General features: G+C 37.3%; 1 protein-coding gene across 1 annotated transcript in view; it reads right to left on the bottom strand.

The window, feature by feature from the left end:
• The window catches only part of TMPRSS15 (transmembrane serine protease 15), a 134,632-nt gene extending 130,019 nt beyond the window's left edge, over nt 1-4,613 (bottom strand). The window contains exon 1 of the mRNA XM_062180224.1: nt 4,469-4,613. Coding sequence (XP_062036208.1) covers nt 4,469-4,613 — 145 coding nt within the window. The remainder of the gene's footprint in view (nt 1-4,468) is intronic.
• Between the last annotated feature and the right edge of the window lie 16,696 nt (nt 4,614-21,309).

The following is a 21,309-nucleotide window of genomic DNA, read 5'->3' as shown; positions in this document are numbered from 1 at the left end:
AAGGCAGAGAGAGAGAGAGAGAGAGAGAGAGAGAGAGAGAGAATCTTCCCATCTGCTGATGTACTCCCCAGATATCCAACAAAACCAGGGCTAGGCCAGGTGCAAGCCAAGAACCTGGAACTCCTCCCAGGTCTCCCTAGCAGGAGGCCAAAGCACTGGAGTCATCATCTGCAGCCTCCCAAAGGTGTGTTAGCAGGAATCTAGTTGGGAAGCAGAAGAGCCACACATGGAATTGGTGCACCAACATGGGATTTGGACATTGTAAGCAGCAGCTTAACCTGCTGTACTGTAATGCCTGCTCAGAATTGTTATAAATAAACAAATAAGCTGTTTTATCATTTCAACAATTAATAAATAGGCCTCTATTCTAGTTTTCTGTTCTAATTTTCTTTTCTTTGAAATATACTAATACTCTTGAGCTTCCGTGTTTTTTTGTTTTGTTTTTGTTTTTTTTTTTTCCCCCTTTGGTATTGAAATTCCTGCTGGAAGAAACAGAGTCTGATACATTGCCACCAATTATAAGAACTGACTCCGGAAAGCATGGTGAGAAATGGACCATTAAAAGTTCTGTAGTTGCTTTCAGATACTTTTTGACCCCCTGGCATCCAAGGCTATGCTGGCTTTCATCATGTGGATTGCTGTGAAGATTTCAGTACGTGCTACTTTGAAAGCAGCTTTGAAGAAACTTCTTTCATTCTAATAATTATAATATGTGGAGTACAAAAATGTATGAATGAAATACATGTTTTGAGATTTGATTATTGTTGATAACCTGTGCCTACATTCTTGAGAAACAGTGGTTTTCCTACTTCCCATTGAATTATTTATTCAGTGGAGGGTTAAGCTTTTGATTGTAAAGTAAATTGAAAATATTTCATTGTAAAAATTAAAAACAAAATAAGAAAGGGAGGAGGAGGGAAGGTGGGAGGGAGGGAGGGAGGGAAGGTAGGGTGGGAAGTTTAATTTTGCTTTTAAAACTGTGTATATGAAATACATGAAAATTTTCCCCCTTTATAAATAAAAAAATGTGTTGTCTAATGTGAAGTGATGCTATAACTAGTACTGAAACAGTATTTTTATACTTTGTGTTTCTGTGTGGGTACAAACTGATGAGGTCTGTACTAATTATATACTGAATTGATCTTCTGTATATAAAGAGAATTGGAAATGAAAAAAAAAAAACTGGTGTTAAATTGGAAATGGCATAGAAAATTAATTAATTTAAAAAAAATGTTATGTAGGATCTCTGTCTTTAATGTGCTGTACACTCTTATTTAATGCTATAACTAGTACTCCAACGGTAGCTTTTTCACTTTGTGTTGCTATATGGGGCAAACTGTTGAAATCTTTACCTAATATATACTAAACTGATCTTCTGTATATAAAGAGAATTGAAAATGAATCTTGATGTGAATGGAAGGGGAGAGGGAGCGGGAAAGGGGAGGGTTGCGGGCGGGAGGGAAGTTATGGGAGGGGGGAAGCCATTGTAACCCATAAGCTGTACTTTGGAAATTTATATTCATTAAATAAAAGTTTAATAAAAAAAATTTAAAAATTGACTTGTATATGACCTTATAGCTTTTGATGATGACTGTTGAAAAAGTTACAAATTCTAGGTAAAATATACTGATTCAATAGGAAAAAGTGCAAATAAATGACTAACAAATTAAATATATATAATGGCTAATAACATTTTCCTTAAGTCCTGCATAATCTCTTCATTAGAATAAACTCATTAAGATATATTTACAGGGACTAGCGCTGTGGAATAGCAGGTAAAGCCGCTGCCTACAATACCAGCACTCCATATGGGCACCAGTACCAGTCCTGGCCACTCCACTTCTGATCCTGCTCTCTGCTATGTCCTGGGAAAACAGTGAAAGTTGGCCCAAGGGCCGCTGCACCCACTTGGGAGACCAGGAGGAAGCTCCTGGCTCCTGGCTTTGGATCGGCTCAGCTTCGGCCTTTGCGGCTAACTGGGGAGTGAACCAGTGTATGGAAGATCTCTTTCTCCCTCTCTGCCTCTCCTTCTCTCTCTTTGTAACTCTGACTTCCAAATAAATAAATGAATCTTTTTTAAAAGAAGAGATATATTTATATTTAAAATGAATAGAATCAATGGAAGCAAAACGATGGCATTATTAGCAAATGTAATAATAATGATACACAATTCTCACAATGAATGCTATGAGAAGATGTTATTTCTTTTTTTCCAGGATGGTGCCATTGTGGCTTAGAATGACTCAGAAACAGGGCAGGCATTGTTGCACAGCAGGTTAAGCTGCTGCTTGTGATGCTGGTATCTCATATCAGAGTACCAGTTTGTTTCAATCCAGCTTCCTGCTAATGCACCTGAGAAAGCAACAGATGATGGCCCAAGTATTTGATCCCTGTTGTCCTATAGTTCCTGGATCCAGGTTCCTGACTTTGGCCTGCCCCTGTCCAGGCTATTGTAGGAATTTGGGGAGGGACCAGCAGATAAAAGATCCCTCTCTCTCTCTCTCTCTCTCTCTGACATTCCCTCTCTTTCTTTTACTGGGCCTTTCAAATGAATGATTGAAAAAATATAAAACTTTTTATAAAAGCAAAGAATGGCTCAGAAAAGATTTTCAAGGTAATAAAGGTCCTAAGTAACAAATTTGTAAATTGACATTGAAGTAGCTGGCTTCACAGCCCAGAATCTGTCATATACTGATGTCATACTGTTATAGGCAGGCGTACAGGACAAAATTGATAAGGTTTGTGAGCTGGAAGACCATACCCTCACCACACCCCTGTGTGACCTCACGCCCCTACATGACCACACCGGTGTGCCCATCTGCTAGTCAGGTTAATGAACCACTCCCCTTTGGAAGTGGATTAAAGGCCTGGGACATGGTGGGCCAACCCTTTCTTCCCTTTTGCACTGGACCGCCTTGCTGCCCCCGCGCCGTGCAGGAGCCTCCATGCTCTTCCACATGGCTGGCTCCTGACGCTCGGTATGAATCCAGATTTCTCTCTCCTTTAGATAGAGTCCTCACTCTCCTATGCATTTCTCTCACTAAATAAAAGGGTTAAAACTTATCATGCTGCCTCGTTCTGAAATCGTAGATGACCAGTATTCAGAATTCTTCTCTGAGTATTAGGCAAGAATCCTCAGGTTCATTCTGGCTGCGAGTTTATATCCTGTCTCCTCTGTGTCCTGTGCCTCTTTTCCTTACAGTTTATAACATAACTCTCTTTAGCATGTTAACCAAGCATCAAAGATTTTAATAGTCTCAAATGGTTTTACATTCTTGAAGATTTTCATATCATTTAAATAAGGCCAAACAGACACTTTTCTAAAGTGTAAGTGGGCTTCTATAAATCTTTAAGTGCTTATATAATCATATAAAATATTCACAAATATATATTTTATTTAAAATGTATCCCTTGTATGTGACTATAATATATAAGACAGGAGTTATACTGAAATATTTTAAAAATTTTAATCATTTTATTATACTATAATTCAAACTTATTAATCCAGTAGAAGAAATTGGCTAACTCAAAATCTGAGAATATTCTTGGAAAATCTAAAATCACTCATATGTAAGAAATCTTATCCTGTGAGTTTTCAGAAAGAATTACAATGCCCACATATAACCCATCATTTAAAAATATAAGCATTATATGGGAAAAATAAATACTTAATGCTCAGGTTGTTGCTCTGCTTCCAGTTTTTTTTTTAATTTGTTATAAATTAATAAGTGATAAATAAGGGCACAAGTTTTAGACTTGGGACTTCTAATTTGGGATCTTACTTCTGATCCCTACTTAGGATGCAGACTTAAGCAATTTCCTTGAATTCTTTGTCTCAGATTCCTCATCTGTAAAATCAGGAGACTAATAACAACTACCACGTAGATTTGTTATATCCAGATAATATTTGAAGCTGTTTGAAAAGATATTGGCATAGACTCAGCTATAAATAATACTTTCTTTTCTTATTTTGTAATTTATCACAGGCTGATATTCAGACAGCTTGAGATCTTTAAAAGTCTACCTTTATATCCAAGTTGCCTTCATTGCTACAATTAGAATTTTTGGTCTAATAAGAGAATGAGGAAATTCTTCTAATGAAATGAATATTTTTCACTAACTGCATATTTATTGACTTGTGCAGTCAACAATTTAATGTGTTGATAAATTGGATTCTATCAGAATGAATGCTCATGCCAACAAACCTACTTTTCAATGTTGAAAATGAAAAAGATAGTATTTTTATTCTTTAAATTAAAAAAAGTCTCATGCTTGAATTCTGGATTAAGTCATATACCAATTACGTTTTCTAATATACTGTGACATAAACTACAGAGAAGCAACTGAGTGTAACATAGCTATTTTGACTTAAAGCCACAGCAATGAATAAGATATACTGACAAGATAGCTGAGATTAAAGTGTGCCACATCTGACAGTGCCCTTAGTGGTCAACTCCATACGACTTACCTGTCTCTGAGGCATTGATTGCCAGCCAAGACACTGCAATTAATCCAGCAGAGAGCACCACCAACATGGCAAAGAGAGCTGCAAATAGAACTTCATAGGAGCTGAGACCATGGTGCCTTGAAGATACACTTCTTTTGGATTCCATTTTTTAGTTTTAAAGGTTTGCTAATTTAAGAACTGTATGAGACTATATATATCTATATTCTCCACACTAGAGAAACACACTTCAGCACAAACTGGGGATAAAAATCTTCAAATGTTTAGAGATCTGTAAAGTAATTACAATCAACATCGACAGCCATACCAGTCAGTATAAAGGAGTACTTGCTCTGGCAACATTAGGTCTTTATACATCAAATCTTTCAAAGGGCAGTTAATCTTTAAGAATATAGTAATGAGTTTAGAAGCTTAGAGTTGTAAATACTAATCACCTGATCAGTCTATTTGTTAAGGTGAATGAAATTAACTTCATGTTGTAAACAAAAAAATGATACTTTATCATTTGTGGAACTATTAGAAAAACCCAAATTCATGACAGACAAATGAGTCACTAGGCAGATGAACTTGATATTTGTAGAGAGGTTCTAACAGATCAACCTTCTGCCCTCTGACTCAGATCGTTATGAAGGTATTTCTCCTGCTGTGTGTGGGGATAGACATTCCAAAAATAACTTGCATGCACAGATGTATATAAAACATAACACACACACACACACATTCTTCCCCAATACACACACACAAACACACGTGTGTGTATACGCTTCTTACTGAAACCAACAAAAGTTTTATTAACTTGATTATGTCACCATTGTGAAGTTATGCAATTCAGCAGAGTATTGATTTAACATGAAGGAAAGTCCACTTCAACAAGGCATCATATTTTTTATGGCCTTATGTGTAGCTGTCAATGAATGGTTAACAGCTTTACTAGCAGGGATAAAGTGTTCGTTTCTATTTCAAGAAGATATTCTGCGTGGAGAGCACGTTGCCCATATGCCCTGGACTTTGTTTAAACATGCCAATTACAGTAAGAGAATAAGTTAAGATAACTACACTCATAACTGTGGACCTAGGACTTATGGGAAAATTAAAGCTGTTTTCTGATAATTATAGTATGGTGTACCTCTGGTACTTGAACAACTGAAGCCAGTATTTAAAAAAATAAATTAAAACAAAATAGAAAAACCAAAACTATTCTGAAAGAAAACTGATTTGCCTTTTGTTCTGGTCAGTAAAACTGGCTAGAGGTAAGAAAGTCCCAGATCAGAAATCCTTAATACACTGAAATTGTGACCAATTAAATTAGCCTGAGATGAGCAATAGTACTTTGCTTCTACTCTTGAAAGAAGAGAATAGCATGTTGTACTCAATTATTTGTTGAATAAAAAGGACAACAGAAATAAATTTTATAGAAATACTTGTATTTTTGATTGAATTGCAAACTTTGATTTACATATATATGGAATGAAGGATGCCAGTGATGGCATTAGAAGTTCATTTGACTCAGATACTATGGGACAATGCTAATATTAGACCAGACCCTCTGATAAAATTGGAGCCTAGAAAAGATCACCCTTGAATTTCAAAAGTCAAGAAGGTGAAAGTTTAATTACTGTTTTCTCTTTGTATTTGATGCAGAAACAAAGACTTTTCAGAAAATCATGGAGAATGTTCACTTAAATTTATTTTGACCTTCCAGAAGCAAATGAGAAGGTAGTTAGCAAAGAGAGTTCACATGCTCTGCTCTAAGAACAGAATAACAATAGATTAAATGCATGGTTGAAAATCCAAAATGACTTACTCCAGTTTAGAAACAAAATCAGCCTTCAGGTTACAAACTTTCCTCAAAGGAAACACTTTAAATAATTCTAGTTATTATGATCAAATAAATGAGTGGAAGAATATCTGTTGTGAAAAAAGACAATCATATATAAAGGACAAACTGAAAGAAAACAATCAGGTAATTGTGAAAAAGAACAAATCATATGTCCTATAAGTAAATAGAAAAACTATAAAAATCAAACAGTATTTGCCCTTTCACATAAGACAACTCATCATAAAGCTGTAGCAATAAAGAGAATATGATATCAGTTCTATCAATTCAAGAACAGAAAAAATATAGCCAGCTAGTTAAGCTACACCTTTGATACAAGCCTCCCAAAACAAAGCATCAGCTCTGCCTGTAATTGTAGCAAAAGAACTTGTGCCCCTGTCACCCAGATGGGAGACCTGGATGGAGTTCGTTCCAGGTACATGACTTGGGCCTGGTACAGCCTCGGCCTTATGGCCATTTGGGGAGTAAACCAGCAAATGGAAGATCTCTTTCTCTGTCTCTCCCTTTCACTCTGTCACTCTGCCTGCCAAATAAATAAAACAAGTAAGAAAAAGAAATTACCTAAGTGGAAAGGATTAACACGCACATCAACAACTTAATGCACACATGGAAACCTCATTTATGAACAGTAGACTGTTATGGGGGAGGAAAGAATGGCTATTAAATAAACGGTCCTGGGTGAGTTTGTTATCCATTTTTTGGATAAATCTCATGCCATAAGGAAAAAGAAAATCCAGGTAGATTATGTATACACAAAAGTACCGAAACATTACAGCAGAAAACACAGAATATTTTTGATGAAAACATTGGGAGAGTTTTTAATGAAAGACTAAAAAGAAGAACATTGGCAAATTTAGCCAAAAATAGCACAGCCTCATTGTTTTTATTTGGAAGGCAGAAAAAGATAGAGATAGAGAAAGAGAGGACAGACAGAGTCTTCCAAAAGTCAGCCCACTTTGCAAATACCCACACTAGCCGGGTGAGGCCCCGTTGAAACTAGGAGCTACGTCCTCAGTCCAGATTACCCATGTGCTAGAGACTCTAGTTCTGGGGACTTTACCTGCCATGTCCCAGAGAGCTAAACAGGGAGAAGCTATAATGGTAATGGAGATGGAACTTTTTTTTTTTTTTAAGATTTATGTATTTATTTGAGTGGTGGAGTTACAGAGAGAGAGAGAGAGAGAAAGAAAGAGAGAAAGAGAAAGAGAAAGAGAGAGACAGAGAGAGAGAGAGAGGAAGGTCTTTCATCCACTAGTTCATTCCCTAAATCATCCCAGTGGTCAGGGCTGAGCCCATCAAAGCCAGGAGCCTCCTCTAGGTCTCCCACTTGGGCCATCTTCCACTGCTTTTCCTAGGCCATTAACAGAGAGCTGGATTAAAAGTGAAGCAGCCGAGATTCGAACTGGCACCCATATGGGATACCAGCATCCTAGGCAGGGGCTTTATACGCTATGCCAAAATGCTGGCCTGTGCAGATTCATTTTTAAAGAAAAATATGTAGAAAGGAATGTAAAATTAAGACTGGAGGATTTTGGCTTGTTTTTCACGGCCTATGTTTTAGTTTGACAGAACAGAACTGAGGCAGATGCTTCTGTATGAGGTCCTCAGATTTGTTTGGAAGGCAACATGGAAGATTCCATGAGAGGAGCTAGCAAGCGAAAAGGTGAGAATGGGAATTAAAGCCAATGAGGACTGTGATCAAGTCAGTGGCCACTGGGTGTGCTGAACCCTAATCCTGCCGAGGATATTTGTGGGACAGGGAGAACAGGCATCAGATTTATCCTAACCAAGGAGCAAGGAAGCAAGGATAATTATTCACCAAGTAGTGATGCTCACTGATTGAGAATGACTTCTGGGATACCATCTCCACGTCACTTTCAGCATGCCCTGTGTGGGCAGAACATTCACAGGAAGGGAAGCAACTGTAGAGTACAGGGATGAATGAGAGTGCTTTGGATGGAACGTTCTTATGTGGTTTACTACAGCAAACAAGTGGAAATAACCCTCCAGAATTATCAAGACTTTCTACAAATTAACAAAGAAAAAGCAAACAGAAAGCATTTAACATAATATGCAAAAGCAAACGCCAAGGAAACAGAACATGAGTACACAACCATCCATAGGTGTTTGACCTGAGTAGACTCGTAACTTCATGAGTACTCATGAAATTCCAAATACAATAAAAAGTTAAATGTATGAGAAAAACATTTAAAGACTTACAGGAATTTTTATTAATATAAAGAGAACAGATTTTATGTATTTTATAGATGCAATTCTGAGACTTAGAGTTACTAAGAAATAACATTAATTGCTTGTGAGATGAAAATATATAGCTCCAGACAGGTAAATATCATGAAAATTGTGGATAGATACATAGATAGATACACACACACACACTGATTACTCCCCAGATGTCCTTAACAGCCAGGGCTGGACCAGGTTGAAGCCAGGAACCCAGAACACATTCTGGGTGTTCCACACAGGTGGAAGGGACCCAGTTCCTGGGGCCATCACCTGATGCCTCCCACAGTGTGCATTAGCAGGCATCGAGAATAGAAATTAGGGCTGGGGTTTGATCATAGGCACTCCAATATGGGATGTGGGTGTACCAGTTGCCATCATTTTCCATAACACACAATTTCAAGATCCTTTTGATAAGTCTGTTTACATATTTTAAAATATTTTATTTATAAAAGGGAGAAACTTTCATGTATTTCATATATACAGTTTCAAGAGCATAATGACACTTCCCAACCAACCCTCCCTCCTTCCTTCGACCCCACCCTCTTTTGTTCTTTGTTTTTTTTTTTTTAATTTTACAATGACATTTTCTTTATAGTCACATGCCTAATTCACCACTAAATAAATAATTCAATAAGTAGTAAAAAATATATTTTAAGATTTGCAGGAGGACAGTAATGAACTCCTTGTTAAAAACCTGAGGGTGGTTGATAAAAATCTTACTGAATCAAAAGAAAAATTTGACTTTGTTTATAGTGTTATTAAGTATCTTTTTCAGTAAATATCTTTGGAAACTATCGTTAGAGACATTTGCTTATTGCATCTTGTTTATTATTGTATTGACACAGGAAAATTTGGCTGGATATCAAATATTTGATGCCATATCATCTTTCCCTCAGAACCTCTACAATTACTGAATTAGCCCTCCTCCATAACTATCTACTTCATTTTTTGATTGTGTGTGTATCATCAATTGGTTTCTTATAAACCACTTTTTAAAAGGACTAATTTTTTCCATATTCCCTGAGTTCATTTGTACGTGCGATAGCTTCCTCTTTCTTCTATGTTTGAAGGGTACGATGTAGGGGATGAATTGCATAAATAAATTAAAGTTTGCATTTTTTTCTTGGAGTACGGAAGATATGATGCTCAACTGTCTTTCAGACACTGAACGTAAATATGGAAATGTTTGATGCTAACACTATGTTTTATTTTTCTGTGTGATATGTTTCTTTTCTGGGTGTATGCCCACAGAATTCTTTTCTCATAGTTGAGGTTCAATAGAGAATAAGTTTCAATTAATCATTCTGATTTGAGTTATTTTGGAATGTTTTCCTCTTTCAGTGTCTTCTTCATCTCAGAAATAAATAATTCTTTATTAAAGTTTTGAATTTCTTTTTGTTGTTTTTGTTTCATTTCCTAGGTACCTGGGTCAGGAGTCCAATTTTCCTTACTTTGGATATTCTTATTCATTTCTCTGTATCTATAAAATTCTACTAATTATTTTTATACTTGAACTCCCTTTAAATGATTTATTTATTTCTATGAAAGAGTAACACTCACATGCACACACAGAGAGAGAGAGACAGAGAGAGAGAGAGGGAGAGGGAGAGAGAAAGAGAAAGAGAGAGAGAGATCTTTTATCAGCTGGTTCAATCTCCAAATGGCCACATCAGTCAGGTCCAGGCCAGGGCTAAGTCTGATCCAGGAACCCCATCCTGGCCTTCCACATGGACGGCAGGAGCTCAAGTACTTGGGCAATCTACCACTGCAAGTTAGTAGAAAGCTGAATAAGAAACAGTGCAGTTAGGACTCAAACTGACACTCTAGATATGGTGTCACAAACAGCAGCTTAATGCACCAAACCACATGACTGATGCCTTTTTATACATTTGCATTATATACAATGCATATTTCTATATTTCTGCTCTCTGCTGTTTTTAATTTAATATTTTTGTAATGCTTTTGACTCAAATTCAAGAAGTTATTTTCTTTAATTATAGCCTTTTAAAAATCTATTTCTGTTTTATTTTTTAATAAAGAGCTGATATGATCATGAACTCATTAAGGTATAATAAATATCATGGAAAATTTTCCTCTGTTCAAATTTGCTTGTGCAATCCTGTTGGGGTAATATTTTTTTTTCCATACAAAAGAACTTTATTTCCCATCCTTCTTTTGTAAAATACATTGTATATAATTGAGTTATACATCATGATGTTAGGGAATACATAAAGGTAGGAAACTGTTTCCATATTAAAGCAAATTAACATCTACTATTAAGTAAAGATTTCAACAGTTTGCACCCACACAGAAACACAAAGTGTAAAATACTGTTTGAGTACTAGTTATAGCATTAATTCACAATGTACAACACATTAAGGACAGAGATCCTACATGAGGAGTAAGTGCACAATAACTCCTGTTGTTGACTTAACAAATTGGCACTCTTGTTTATGGCATCAGTAATCACCCTAGGCTCTTGTCATGAGTTGCCAAGGCTATGGAAGCCTTTTGAGTTCTCCGACTTCAGTCTTATTCCGACAGGGTCATAGTCAAAGTGGAAGTTCTTTCCTCCCTTCAGAGAAAGGTACCTCCTTCTTTGATGGCCCGTTCGTTCCACTGGGATCTCACTTGCAGAGATCTTTCATTTAGGGTTTTTTTTTTTTTTTTTTTTTTTTTTTTTTTTTTTCAGAGTGTCTTGGCTTTCCATGCCTAAAATACTCTCATGGGCTCTTCAGCCAGATCAAAATGCCTTAAGGGCTGATTCTGAGGCCACAGTGCTTTTTAGGATATCTGCCATTCTATGAGTCTGCTGTGTATCCTGCTTCCCATGTTGGATCGTTCTCTCCCTTTTTGATTCTATAAGTTAGTATTTGCAGACACTAGTCTTGTTTATGTAATCTCTTTGACTCTTATTCCTATCATTATGATCAATTGTGAACTGAAATTGACCACCTAGACTAGTGAGATGGCCAGCGCTATGGCTCACTAGGCTAATCCTCAGCCTGTGGCACTGGCATCCTGGGTTCTAGTCCTCGTTGGGGCATCGGATTCTGTTTCAGTTGCTCCTCTTCCAGTCCAGCTCTCTGCTGTGGCCCAGCAAGGCAGTGGAGGATGGCCCAAGTGCTTGGCCCCTGCACCCGTATGGGAGAACAGGAGGAAGCTCCTGGCTCCTGGCTTCGGATTGGCACAGCGCGCCGGCCGTAGTGGCCATGTTTCCCTACCCCTCCTTACTACCATCCAACCTTAGCATATTTACATATTTCCTATGCTATTTCTTTTCATCTGACTTAGTACTTGACATAGAACTGGCCAAGGTCTTTCCCATTGTTTATATATGGTGTATGTGAAGTCTCCTTATATTTATATGAGCTACAGTGTAATTTGAGGACAGTAAGTGGTACATTTTTTATCATTTCTGTAACTTGAGGGGTTGATGGAAAGTGTGAAAGGAGAGTAACTCATGTCAGGTTATTTATAGCTGCTGGGTGGTGGTTCATACTACTTTCTTTTTTTTTTTAACATTTTTTTTGACAGTCAGAGTGGACAGTAGAGGGAGACAGAGAGAAAGGTCTTCCTTTTTGCCGTTGGTTCACCCTCCAATGGCCGCCGCGGTAGGAGTGCTGCAGCCGGCGCACCGCGCTGTTCCGATGGCAGGAGCCAGGTGCTTCTCCTGGTCTCCCATGGGGTGCAGGGCCCAAGCACCTGGGCCATCCTCCACTGCACTCCCTGGCCACAGCAGAGAGCTGGCCTGGAAGAGGGGCAACCGGGACAGGATAGGTACCCCAACCGGGACTAGAACCCAGTGTGCCGGCGCCGCAAGGCGGAGGATTAGCCTAGTGAGCCGAAGCGCCGGCCATACTACTTTCTTTCTTTTACAAGATTCCATGATACCAAGATGGTGCTTACTTTATCTGTGGATAGTGTGGATTCTGCTGTGCTGCATATAATTTCCTACATTAATGAGTAATACAGAAGAACTACAAACCCCTATGATACTATACTCTTCTATCTTCACTGAGATACTGTAGCAGTCACTAATCACTAAGAGTTGCTAGTCCTTTTCCCTTTGTTTTTCTCCTTTGACTAACTACTGACAAGTTTGAGTTGTTTTTCTACAAATGTCAATGTGTTAATAAAAATTAGAATCTCTTTCTCATTAAGATAACTATCATGTCTAGTAACACAAAATCATTAGACTTTTTAATTCTCAAACATTTGTATTAATAGCATTTTCCATTATAGAAACTTAAAGTTTGGTACCACATCACATCTTGACAGTCCTTCTAATATAATCTAAATAGCCTGATTAGTTGGTGTCTCTATAAGATGAGAGACATAGGTCCTTCGATTTTTTCGGTTGGGCCCAAACTGGAAAAACCAAAGTCCAGGATTTACTGGAAATTTTAGAGTCCAGATTGTTTGAAAGCCCCAGAGGCCTAAAGGGTTAAATACTTGTAAAAGCCTACAGGTGCTTTCAAAAATACTGTGAAGTAAGCAAGTGCCTCTAGTTGGTTGATGAGTTTATAATTTTAAACATGGCGACTTAAAGTCTTTTGTCATCCATAGTTATATATGATTTGCTGCTCATAAAACTAAAGCGTTGTTGGTTCTGTGTTTAGCTGTCCTCCTATAGCTTCCTATGGACTTTTTCCAGCCACTTCTATTGTATTCAGTACTTTGGGATGGCTCTGTAAACAGATGAAGCCAATAATGTATTAACAGTACCAACTGAGAGAAAGTATGGTTAACTGAGGTTACTAAAAACAAAAAGCAATTCAAATCAATTGGCAATCTACAAAAAGAGTTAAAGATTTTAAAAGCTATTATTAAAATTGTCCAAATACATGATTCTTAAAATTTAAAGAAGGCATTGGACCTTCTGGTAAATGTTTTCTTAAGTTGTTATCTAATGGTTGAAACTGTTTGCTAAGTATTCGTGTAATATTGTTATTGTCAGCAAGCGATCTAGGACTTGCTCCCTCATTTCTCTATTCTAAGCCCAACTTATTCTTTCATTTCTCTATTCTCTTCAAGGTAGGAAACTAATTCTATTATGAAGGAATCTGTAGGACGCACAATTTAATCCTTAGACCTTATAAAAGAGATGGCTAACATTTTTCTGTAATAGCATAGGCAAAATAAGAACTTAAATAATAATCTCATAGCTAGATTCGCTTCGCCATCAGTGAAGTATACAGTAAGTAGAAAAAACCTCCCTTTCAGACCAAAGGGAAAGAAAGTTTTAAAGTGAGGATATAATTTTCCTCATGGGCATTGTCTACCTTAGAAAAACTACTACAGAACATGCCTGTGACTATAGACTTGTAGTTCAGGCCACCGAAGATTAGAGATGGGACACGGGCACTCCCTTGACTTGCATCCTCTGGTCTGCTTTAACACAAACCAGGAGGAAAAGAAAGCTAGGCATCAGAAGCAATGGGTGGCAGGCCTATTAATGGCTGATCTGTACAGTGATCTGCCCTCAAGGAGACCCAACAGGCCAGTCTACTGCAGTGGCTTTCAATGTGGTAAGCCTGGGCTTCAGCAGAAGTCAGCTTGTGAAGAGCCCTGGCAGCTCTGCCAAGAGTTGCATCACTGGAAATGGACCTGCCCTGGAGTCGAAGGATGCCCAGGTCAGAGCCACAGATCTTACTGGCTCTAAGCTGAAAAGCCCTTCACTCAGCCCAACTTCCAAAGTGACCACTGCAGCTGAGGGGATGGTCAAGTAGGGTCAGCAACATTGCAGGCAGAACTGTAAATTTCTTGTTAGAGATGCCCCCTGCCTTTACCTGGCCAGCTCTCCTCCCAGGCCAGCCAAGTAATGAAAGTCAACAGAGTGCCTTCCCCTAGGAGGTTCACACCTCCCTTAGGATATACCCCATGTGAAGAGATAGATAGGTCTGGGCCTCTGAATTTAGAAGGCCTAAAGCCCACCAGATTATTATCAAGCCCCTTCTATCAGGTTCTGTTTGCCTCTCAATCAGAAAACTTAATTGTAGCTTAGACAGCACCTTTCTTAGCTCCTCTAATAATGACTCTGTCCTTTGTTCTAGACGCTGTCTAGCGCACTTGGGCCTCATTCCTTTGTAATCATAACCTCTACTCTACCACCAATGGCTCTACTCCCAACCTGTGTGTACTGATGGTCCTCTTCCCCACTTAATGCTGTATAATTGTTCTAACCTGGTAAATGCCACTCTTAGGATCACTGGTTACTATCCTCACTCTGTCTTTTATGACCTCGTCTAAATATGATCAGAGTCGGCGAACTTGGAAGGCCTCCATAGCCTTGGCAACTCATGACGACAGCCTAGAGTGGTTACTGGCGCCATAAACTAGAGTGTCAATTTGTTGGGTCAACAACAGGAGCCACTGTGCGCTTGCTCCTCATGTGGGATCTCTGTCCTTAATGTGCTGTACATTTTGATGTAATGCTATAACTAGTACTCAAACAGTATGTTTCACTTTGTGTTTCTATGTGGGTGCAAACTGTTGAAATTTTTCTATTAAATTGATCTTCTGTATATAAAGAGAATTGAAAATGAATCTTGATGCAAATGGAAGGGGAGAGGGAGCGGGAAAGGGGAGGGTTGCGGGTGGGAGGGAAGTTATGGGAGGGGGAAGCCATTGTAATCCATAAAATGTACACTGGAAATTTATATTCATTAAATAAAAGTTAAAAAAAAAATTAGAATCTCTTTGAATCCTTTTTCAGTAGTATTGATGTGGAGGAGTAGGCTTGTAGATGAAGTATAACAAAAGAACTATGTTAAGCTTCTTAATATTCTAATTAATGGTAGCTTTGGGATCTGCAAAGAGAGAAAGCCTACATTTCCAGGAATGGAGAGTCCCTACCTGCACTTCTGAGAGTGAAAAGTCCTTGTCAAGGTCCTCGCAGGTGCCTAAACGTTAACCAATGAGGATCAGACCTGCCTCAACCTTTAACCCCCACGCCCTGTATCTATAAAAGGAGCCCTCCCAACCTCTGATGCAGGACTTCCCTGACCCCTGCTCTGTTGGGACCAGTGAACCTAGCCCAGGAGTGGAATTCCAATAAAAGCTTGTGAATTAATTGATTCATCTGACTGGGAAGATTTGTTATGTGCTGAACACCTTGCAGTTAATGGACAAGTTAATGACATAAACTTTGGTTATTTTGCCATTGTATTTTATTTGCTGTTACTTTTCATGAATTTTCATTGGCATATCGCTACTTTATTACTCATTTTATTAGATTCTAGAGAGGAGTTTTCTAAGTGCCAGCTTAATATTGGACTTTATCCAAAAGTGCATCCAATGTGTTTTCTACACTAAAGAATTACAGACTGTAGCAATTTTATTTATCTTTGAGAATATGTCAATTTAATCCAGGAAACTATACCTAAAACCTTTACCAATCTGGTTCAGTTTAAAATTTATTTAAAAATAAACTTAGATGTGATTATCAAAGCTCCCTGACTCTGAAAATATATGTGTTGGGGTCAGTGCTGTGGCTCAACGGGTTAACGCCCTGGCCTGAAGTGCCAGCATCCCATATGGGCACCGGTTCTAGTCCTGGCTGCCCATCCAGCTCTCTGCTATGGGCTTGGAAAGCAGTGGAAGATGGCCTTAGCCCTTGGGCCCCTGCACCCATGTGGGAGACCTGGAAGAAGCTCCTGGCTCCTGGCTTTGGATTGGTGCAGCTCTGGCCCTTGCGGCCAATTGGGGAGTGAACCAGCAGATGGAAGACTTTCTCTCTGCCTCTCCTCTCTCTGTGTAACTCTGACTTTCAAATAAATAAATAAATCTTTAAAAAAAAAAGAAAATATGTGTGTTAACAACATTAATTAGTTATTCTGTCTACAGTATTAAGGATACTATAATGTTCAGAATTGAGATAAATACTATTTTACAAAAGGATACATAAAGATTAGAAATGAACATATTAAATATTCTTTTAATTAATAGAGATCAATTAGGTTGTTTATAATCTCAGCAATCAGAAGTTGGACTCCTCTATTCTAGGCTAATGGATAAAGAAAACCTTTAAATACTTGATATATTGGAGTAATCTATTTAAAATGACACTCTGTTAACTGGTAAAAAAATTATTTTCCATTCAAAAAAATGTGATACAATCTCACATAGAAGCACTACATGTCTTGATAGAAGACTCAACTTTACATATAGGCACTAAACTTAACTGTGTCACCTTGGTCATTTTGGTAAAACCTTTTAAGCTTCAGTTTCTTGATTTGGAAAATAAGATTATTGATTTTCAATCACTTTATTTCTAAAATTTCATGACTTTATAAATTTTGTGATTCTTCCAAAGCCTATGATTCATGTACCTTTATACTAAGTCATTTTTTCAGATATTCACCTAAAAATCATTTATGCAAAGTAATGCCTTTTAAGGTGCTTTCCTAAGATCTTTTCCTTCATGTCTTCCACTGACCTTTCATTCTCCTTGTGGCTTCTTTTTATTCTTATCTTGTCTGACTACAGTAAAACCATATTTACTTTCCTTTTGCTAATGCAAATTCCCTTTCTTAGCTCTTCATCCTTTGTTCCAGCTCCACATGTGGCTTCTTACCTTGCCTTATGAAAGTCACTCTCACCAAGCATATCTCCCTAATCTACTTTTGTCTGTAAAGTGGATTATGGAACTTTTGAATAAAAGGTATTATACCAGAACATGCTGAACTGCATAGCACTTAACTGTTCTGAAGGAAAGAACTCTATTCATGGCAGTATTCAAAAATAGACTTGTATTTCAGGACAGAAAAATGAACTAGGCTGGGAGAGATTGGTTTTTCCTAGTAGGGGTTACCATACTTTTTATAGCATCTTAGTCTGTTAGTAGGGAGCTTTGAAAAAATATCAGCATGTTCTTCCCTATCAGCTGCTAGTTTAGGTCATTTTCAAAGAAACCTCCTATGGATCCACAATCCTAACCAATTCTCAACCCCATGATTTTATATTGTTGTGCCAACCACATCAGTAGCTCAGGCTGGATTTATCTTCTCACCATGTTACTTTTTAACTTTAATGATCTTAGTGCCTGGAGGTCAAAAGATTTTTTTGATATTGAAAGAGAGTGAGCCTACTTGTCAAATTTTCTCAATGTTCCCTTATCTAATTGCCCTTCTGTCCCCACCAAAGCTTCATTCTAAGTTTTACTTTTTCCATGAAGTTAGTTTTCCACCTCAATTTGTTAAGTTTTCACTATCTTGTCATTAAAATAGTAGTAGAGATTTCATTATCTTTCCTTTGCTAACTGTAAGAATAAAGACACATCTAATTAAGAGATCATCCAGTTGAGGAAACTAAACTTTCCTGGCCTCAAAACTCTCAGGTGAATTTTTGTACATCTTTTTTCTGTTTCTTTCTAGAGACCATCCAAATAAACTCATTGGATAGTATTTCCTGTCAAATAAGTACGTAGTTTCTTTGTATGAATATTATTTGCATCTCTTTTATTACTAATAGAACCTCAGTTACTCAAAGTGTCTGGCTACTTTGTGTTTGTGCTTGAATAATGTTGCAATGTGCCCAGAATTACATATTTATTAATGTTTCTAATAGTGCTGCTGCTAATTATAGAGGTTGGGACCAGTACCATCAAAAAAAATAAAATAACTTGCAGTAACAAGAAAGGTAGGAGTATTGTTGGGTCATTCTCTAAGAACTGTAGGGGTCAACGATAGGGGCATAGGCTTGGTATTATGAATACCGATGCAATGAGCACTGGAGTAAACACATCTCTTTGTGATCTTACTTTCATTTATTTTGAATACATACCCACAGGTGGGATTCTGGATCATAAGTTCTGTTTTTAATTTTTTGAGGAATTCTATACTGTTTTCAATAGCTGCTGTACCATTTTACTTCCCCAACAAAAGTGTACAAAGGTTGCACTTTTTCTATATCCTTATCAACAATTATTTTTTCTTAATAATATCCATATTCATATATGAGGTGATATATCACTATGGATTTATTTGCATTTCCTGATAATAATATTAAATGTCTATGTCTATTGGCCATTTGAATGTTTACCTTGGAGAAACAGCCCCAATCTATTTGCCCATAGTGTTATTTGTTTATTTCTATTGAGTTGTAGGAGTTACTCACATACTCTGGAAATGAACCTCATATCAGATATATGCTTTGCAAATGTTTTGTCTTATCACATTGATTGTCTTCCTTTTCAACATGTAAGGCTTTTCCCTTGATTGAGTCCTGCATTGGGCTTATTTCCAAGAAATTGTTGCCAAGAACAATGTCAATAAGATTTTCCTGTATTTTTTCCTCTAAGAGTTATACAGTAGTGCCTTTGTAATATCTTTTACTTGAGTTGATTACCTGTATGGAATAAAATGATTGAATTTAATTTGTGTATATCGAAATGCTTTTTTTCCCATTATCATGTGAGGAGACTATCCTTTCCTTATTGTATATTCTTGGCACCCTCATCAAAGAAATTTATCATTGGTACGTGGGTTTATTTCTGGGCTCCATTCTGTTCCAGTGATCTTTATATGTCTGTTTTCATGCCTGCTCTTATTATTAGTATATATCACTATTTCTATTTACCAAATATGGTAAGACTTGACTAGAACCGTTAGGGAAGGAAAAAAAAAAAACAATCTAACTGGAAAGGAATGAAATTTTCTTTGCAGATGACATCCATATGTAGGTAGAAAACCTTAAATGCTCAAAAAAAAAAAAAAACAGCTGTTAGAACTAATAAAGTCAGTAAAGTTGCGGGGTATATAATCAACATACAAACGTCATTTATGCTTCCGTGCTATAATAATGAATTGTCCAAAAAGAATATTAAGAAAATAATCCTATTTATAATAGCATAAAGAGGAATAAAATATTTAGAAATAAGCTTAACCATTGGTGGTAGAGTAGAGGTTATGATTACAAAGGAATGAGGCCCAAGTGTGCTAGACAGGGTCTAGAACAAAGGACAGAGTCATTATTAGAGGAGCTAAGAAAGGTGCTGTCTAAGCTACAATTAAGTTTTCTGATTGAGAGGCAAATAGAACCTGACAGAAGGGGCTTGATAATAATCTGGTGGGCTTTAGGCCTTGTAAGTTAAGAGGCCCAGACCTATCTATCTCTTCACATGGGGTATATCCTAACCTGTGTGTACTGAATGTCCTCTTCCCCACTTAATGCTGTATAATTGTTCAAACCTGGTAAAGGCCACTCTTAGGATCATTGGTTACTATGCTCACCCTGTCTTTTATGACCTTGTCTAAATATGATCAGAGTCGGCGAACTTGGAAGGCTTCCATAGCCTTGGCAACTCATGACAAGAGCCTAGGGTGGTTACTGGCGCCATAAACTAGAGTGTCAATTTGTTGGGTCAACAACAAGAGCCACTGTGCACTTGCTCCTCATGTGGGATCTCTGCCCTTAATGTGTGTACATTTTGACTTAATGCTATAACTAGTACTCAAACAGCATGTTTCACTTTGTGTTTCTATGTGGGTGCAAACTGTTGAAATCTTTATACTAAATTGATCTTCTGTATATAAAGAGAATTGAAAATGAATCTTGATGTGAATGGAAAGGGAGAGGGAGCGGGAGAGGGGAGGGTTGTGGGTGGGAGGGAAGTTATGGGAGGGGGAAGCCATTGTAATCCATAAGCTGTACACTGGAAATTCATATTCATTAAATAAAAGTTAAAAAAAAAAAAAGAAATAAGCTTAACCATGGAAATGAAATACTTTTCCAAAGAAAACTCTAAAACATCAGTGAGCTAAAATAGAGGTAGGGCAGATATTTGATCTATCATTTGGGGCACAGATTAAGATGCCTTTGTCCCTGGTTTTGAATTCTGATTCTGGCTCCTGATAATCAGCCTTTTGTTAATGAACATCCTGGGAGTCAGTGGTGATGGCTCAAATAGTTTGAGCCCTGCCATGCAACTGGCAGACTCAGATCACACTTCTGATTCCAGGCTTCAGCTTACCCAGCTGCAGCCATTGTGGGCATTTCTGGCCCAGCTCCAGATGTTGCAGGCATTTGGGGCTCACTTCTCTCTGCTTCTCAGTTTAAACAAAAGAAATTAAAGGTGACAGAAATAAATGGAAAAATACTGTATTTTATGGATGGACATACTTAAGTGGTATTAAAATGTCTATATTACCCAAAATGATCTACAGATACAAAACTATCTCCATCAAAATCTCAACAGCATTTTTTTGGTAGAAATTAAAAAAAAAAACTTCTAAAATTCCCTCAGAACCATAGAAAACCAGAATACCCAAAATGATCTTCAGGAAAATAGGCAAAACTACATGCATGAAACTTTCTGACTGTATATACCATTTAAATCTTTGATTTTCCAAGATATCCTAGATTAAAATTAGTTATTCTAATATCTTTTGGACAGTGTAAATGTGTGAACTTAGTATTAACACTGAGTGTCAGATGTTCCATTCTCTAATTTGAGATAGTCTGTTAAGGATATTTGCTCCCTATAATTTATCTATAACAAATTTGAGATAAAAGTTTAATTTTTGACTTTATAATATTTAGTCAATGTGTGAAACCCTTCCATATGGTCACAATCTGGAGCATAATCTAAATTCTTATAAAAATTAACATTGTTCTTAATTTTGAGATAACCAAAAATATTTTGGGATAATCGACTGGCTTTTGAATTTCAAATTAGCCTTGTTTTCTATTTTGAGGTATTTGAGGTAACTAAAAAAAGTTTTGAGATAACCAATTGTCTTTTGAGTATCTCTTGCTATTG

This window comes from Lepus europaeus, chromosome 2 (assembly GCF_033115175.1).
Source record: "Lepus europaeus isolate LE1 chromosome 2, mLepTim1.pri, whole genome shotgun sequence".
Classification (NCBI taxonomy): Eukaryota; Metazoa; Chordata; class Mammalia; order Lagomorpha; family Leporidae; genus Lepus; species Lepus europaeus.
Note: the sequence above shows the minus strand (reverse complement) of the source record. Positions and strands in the feature narration are given on the sequence as shown.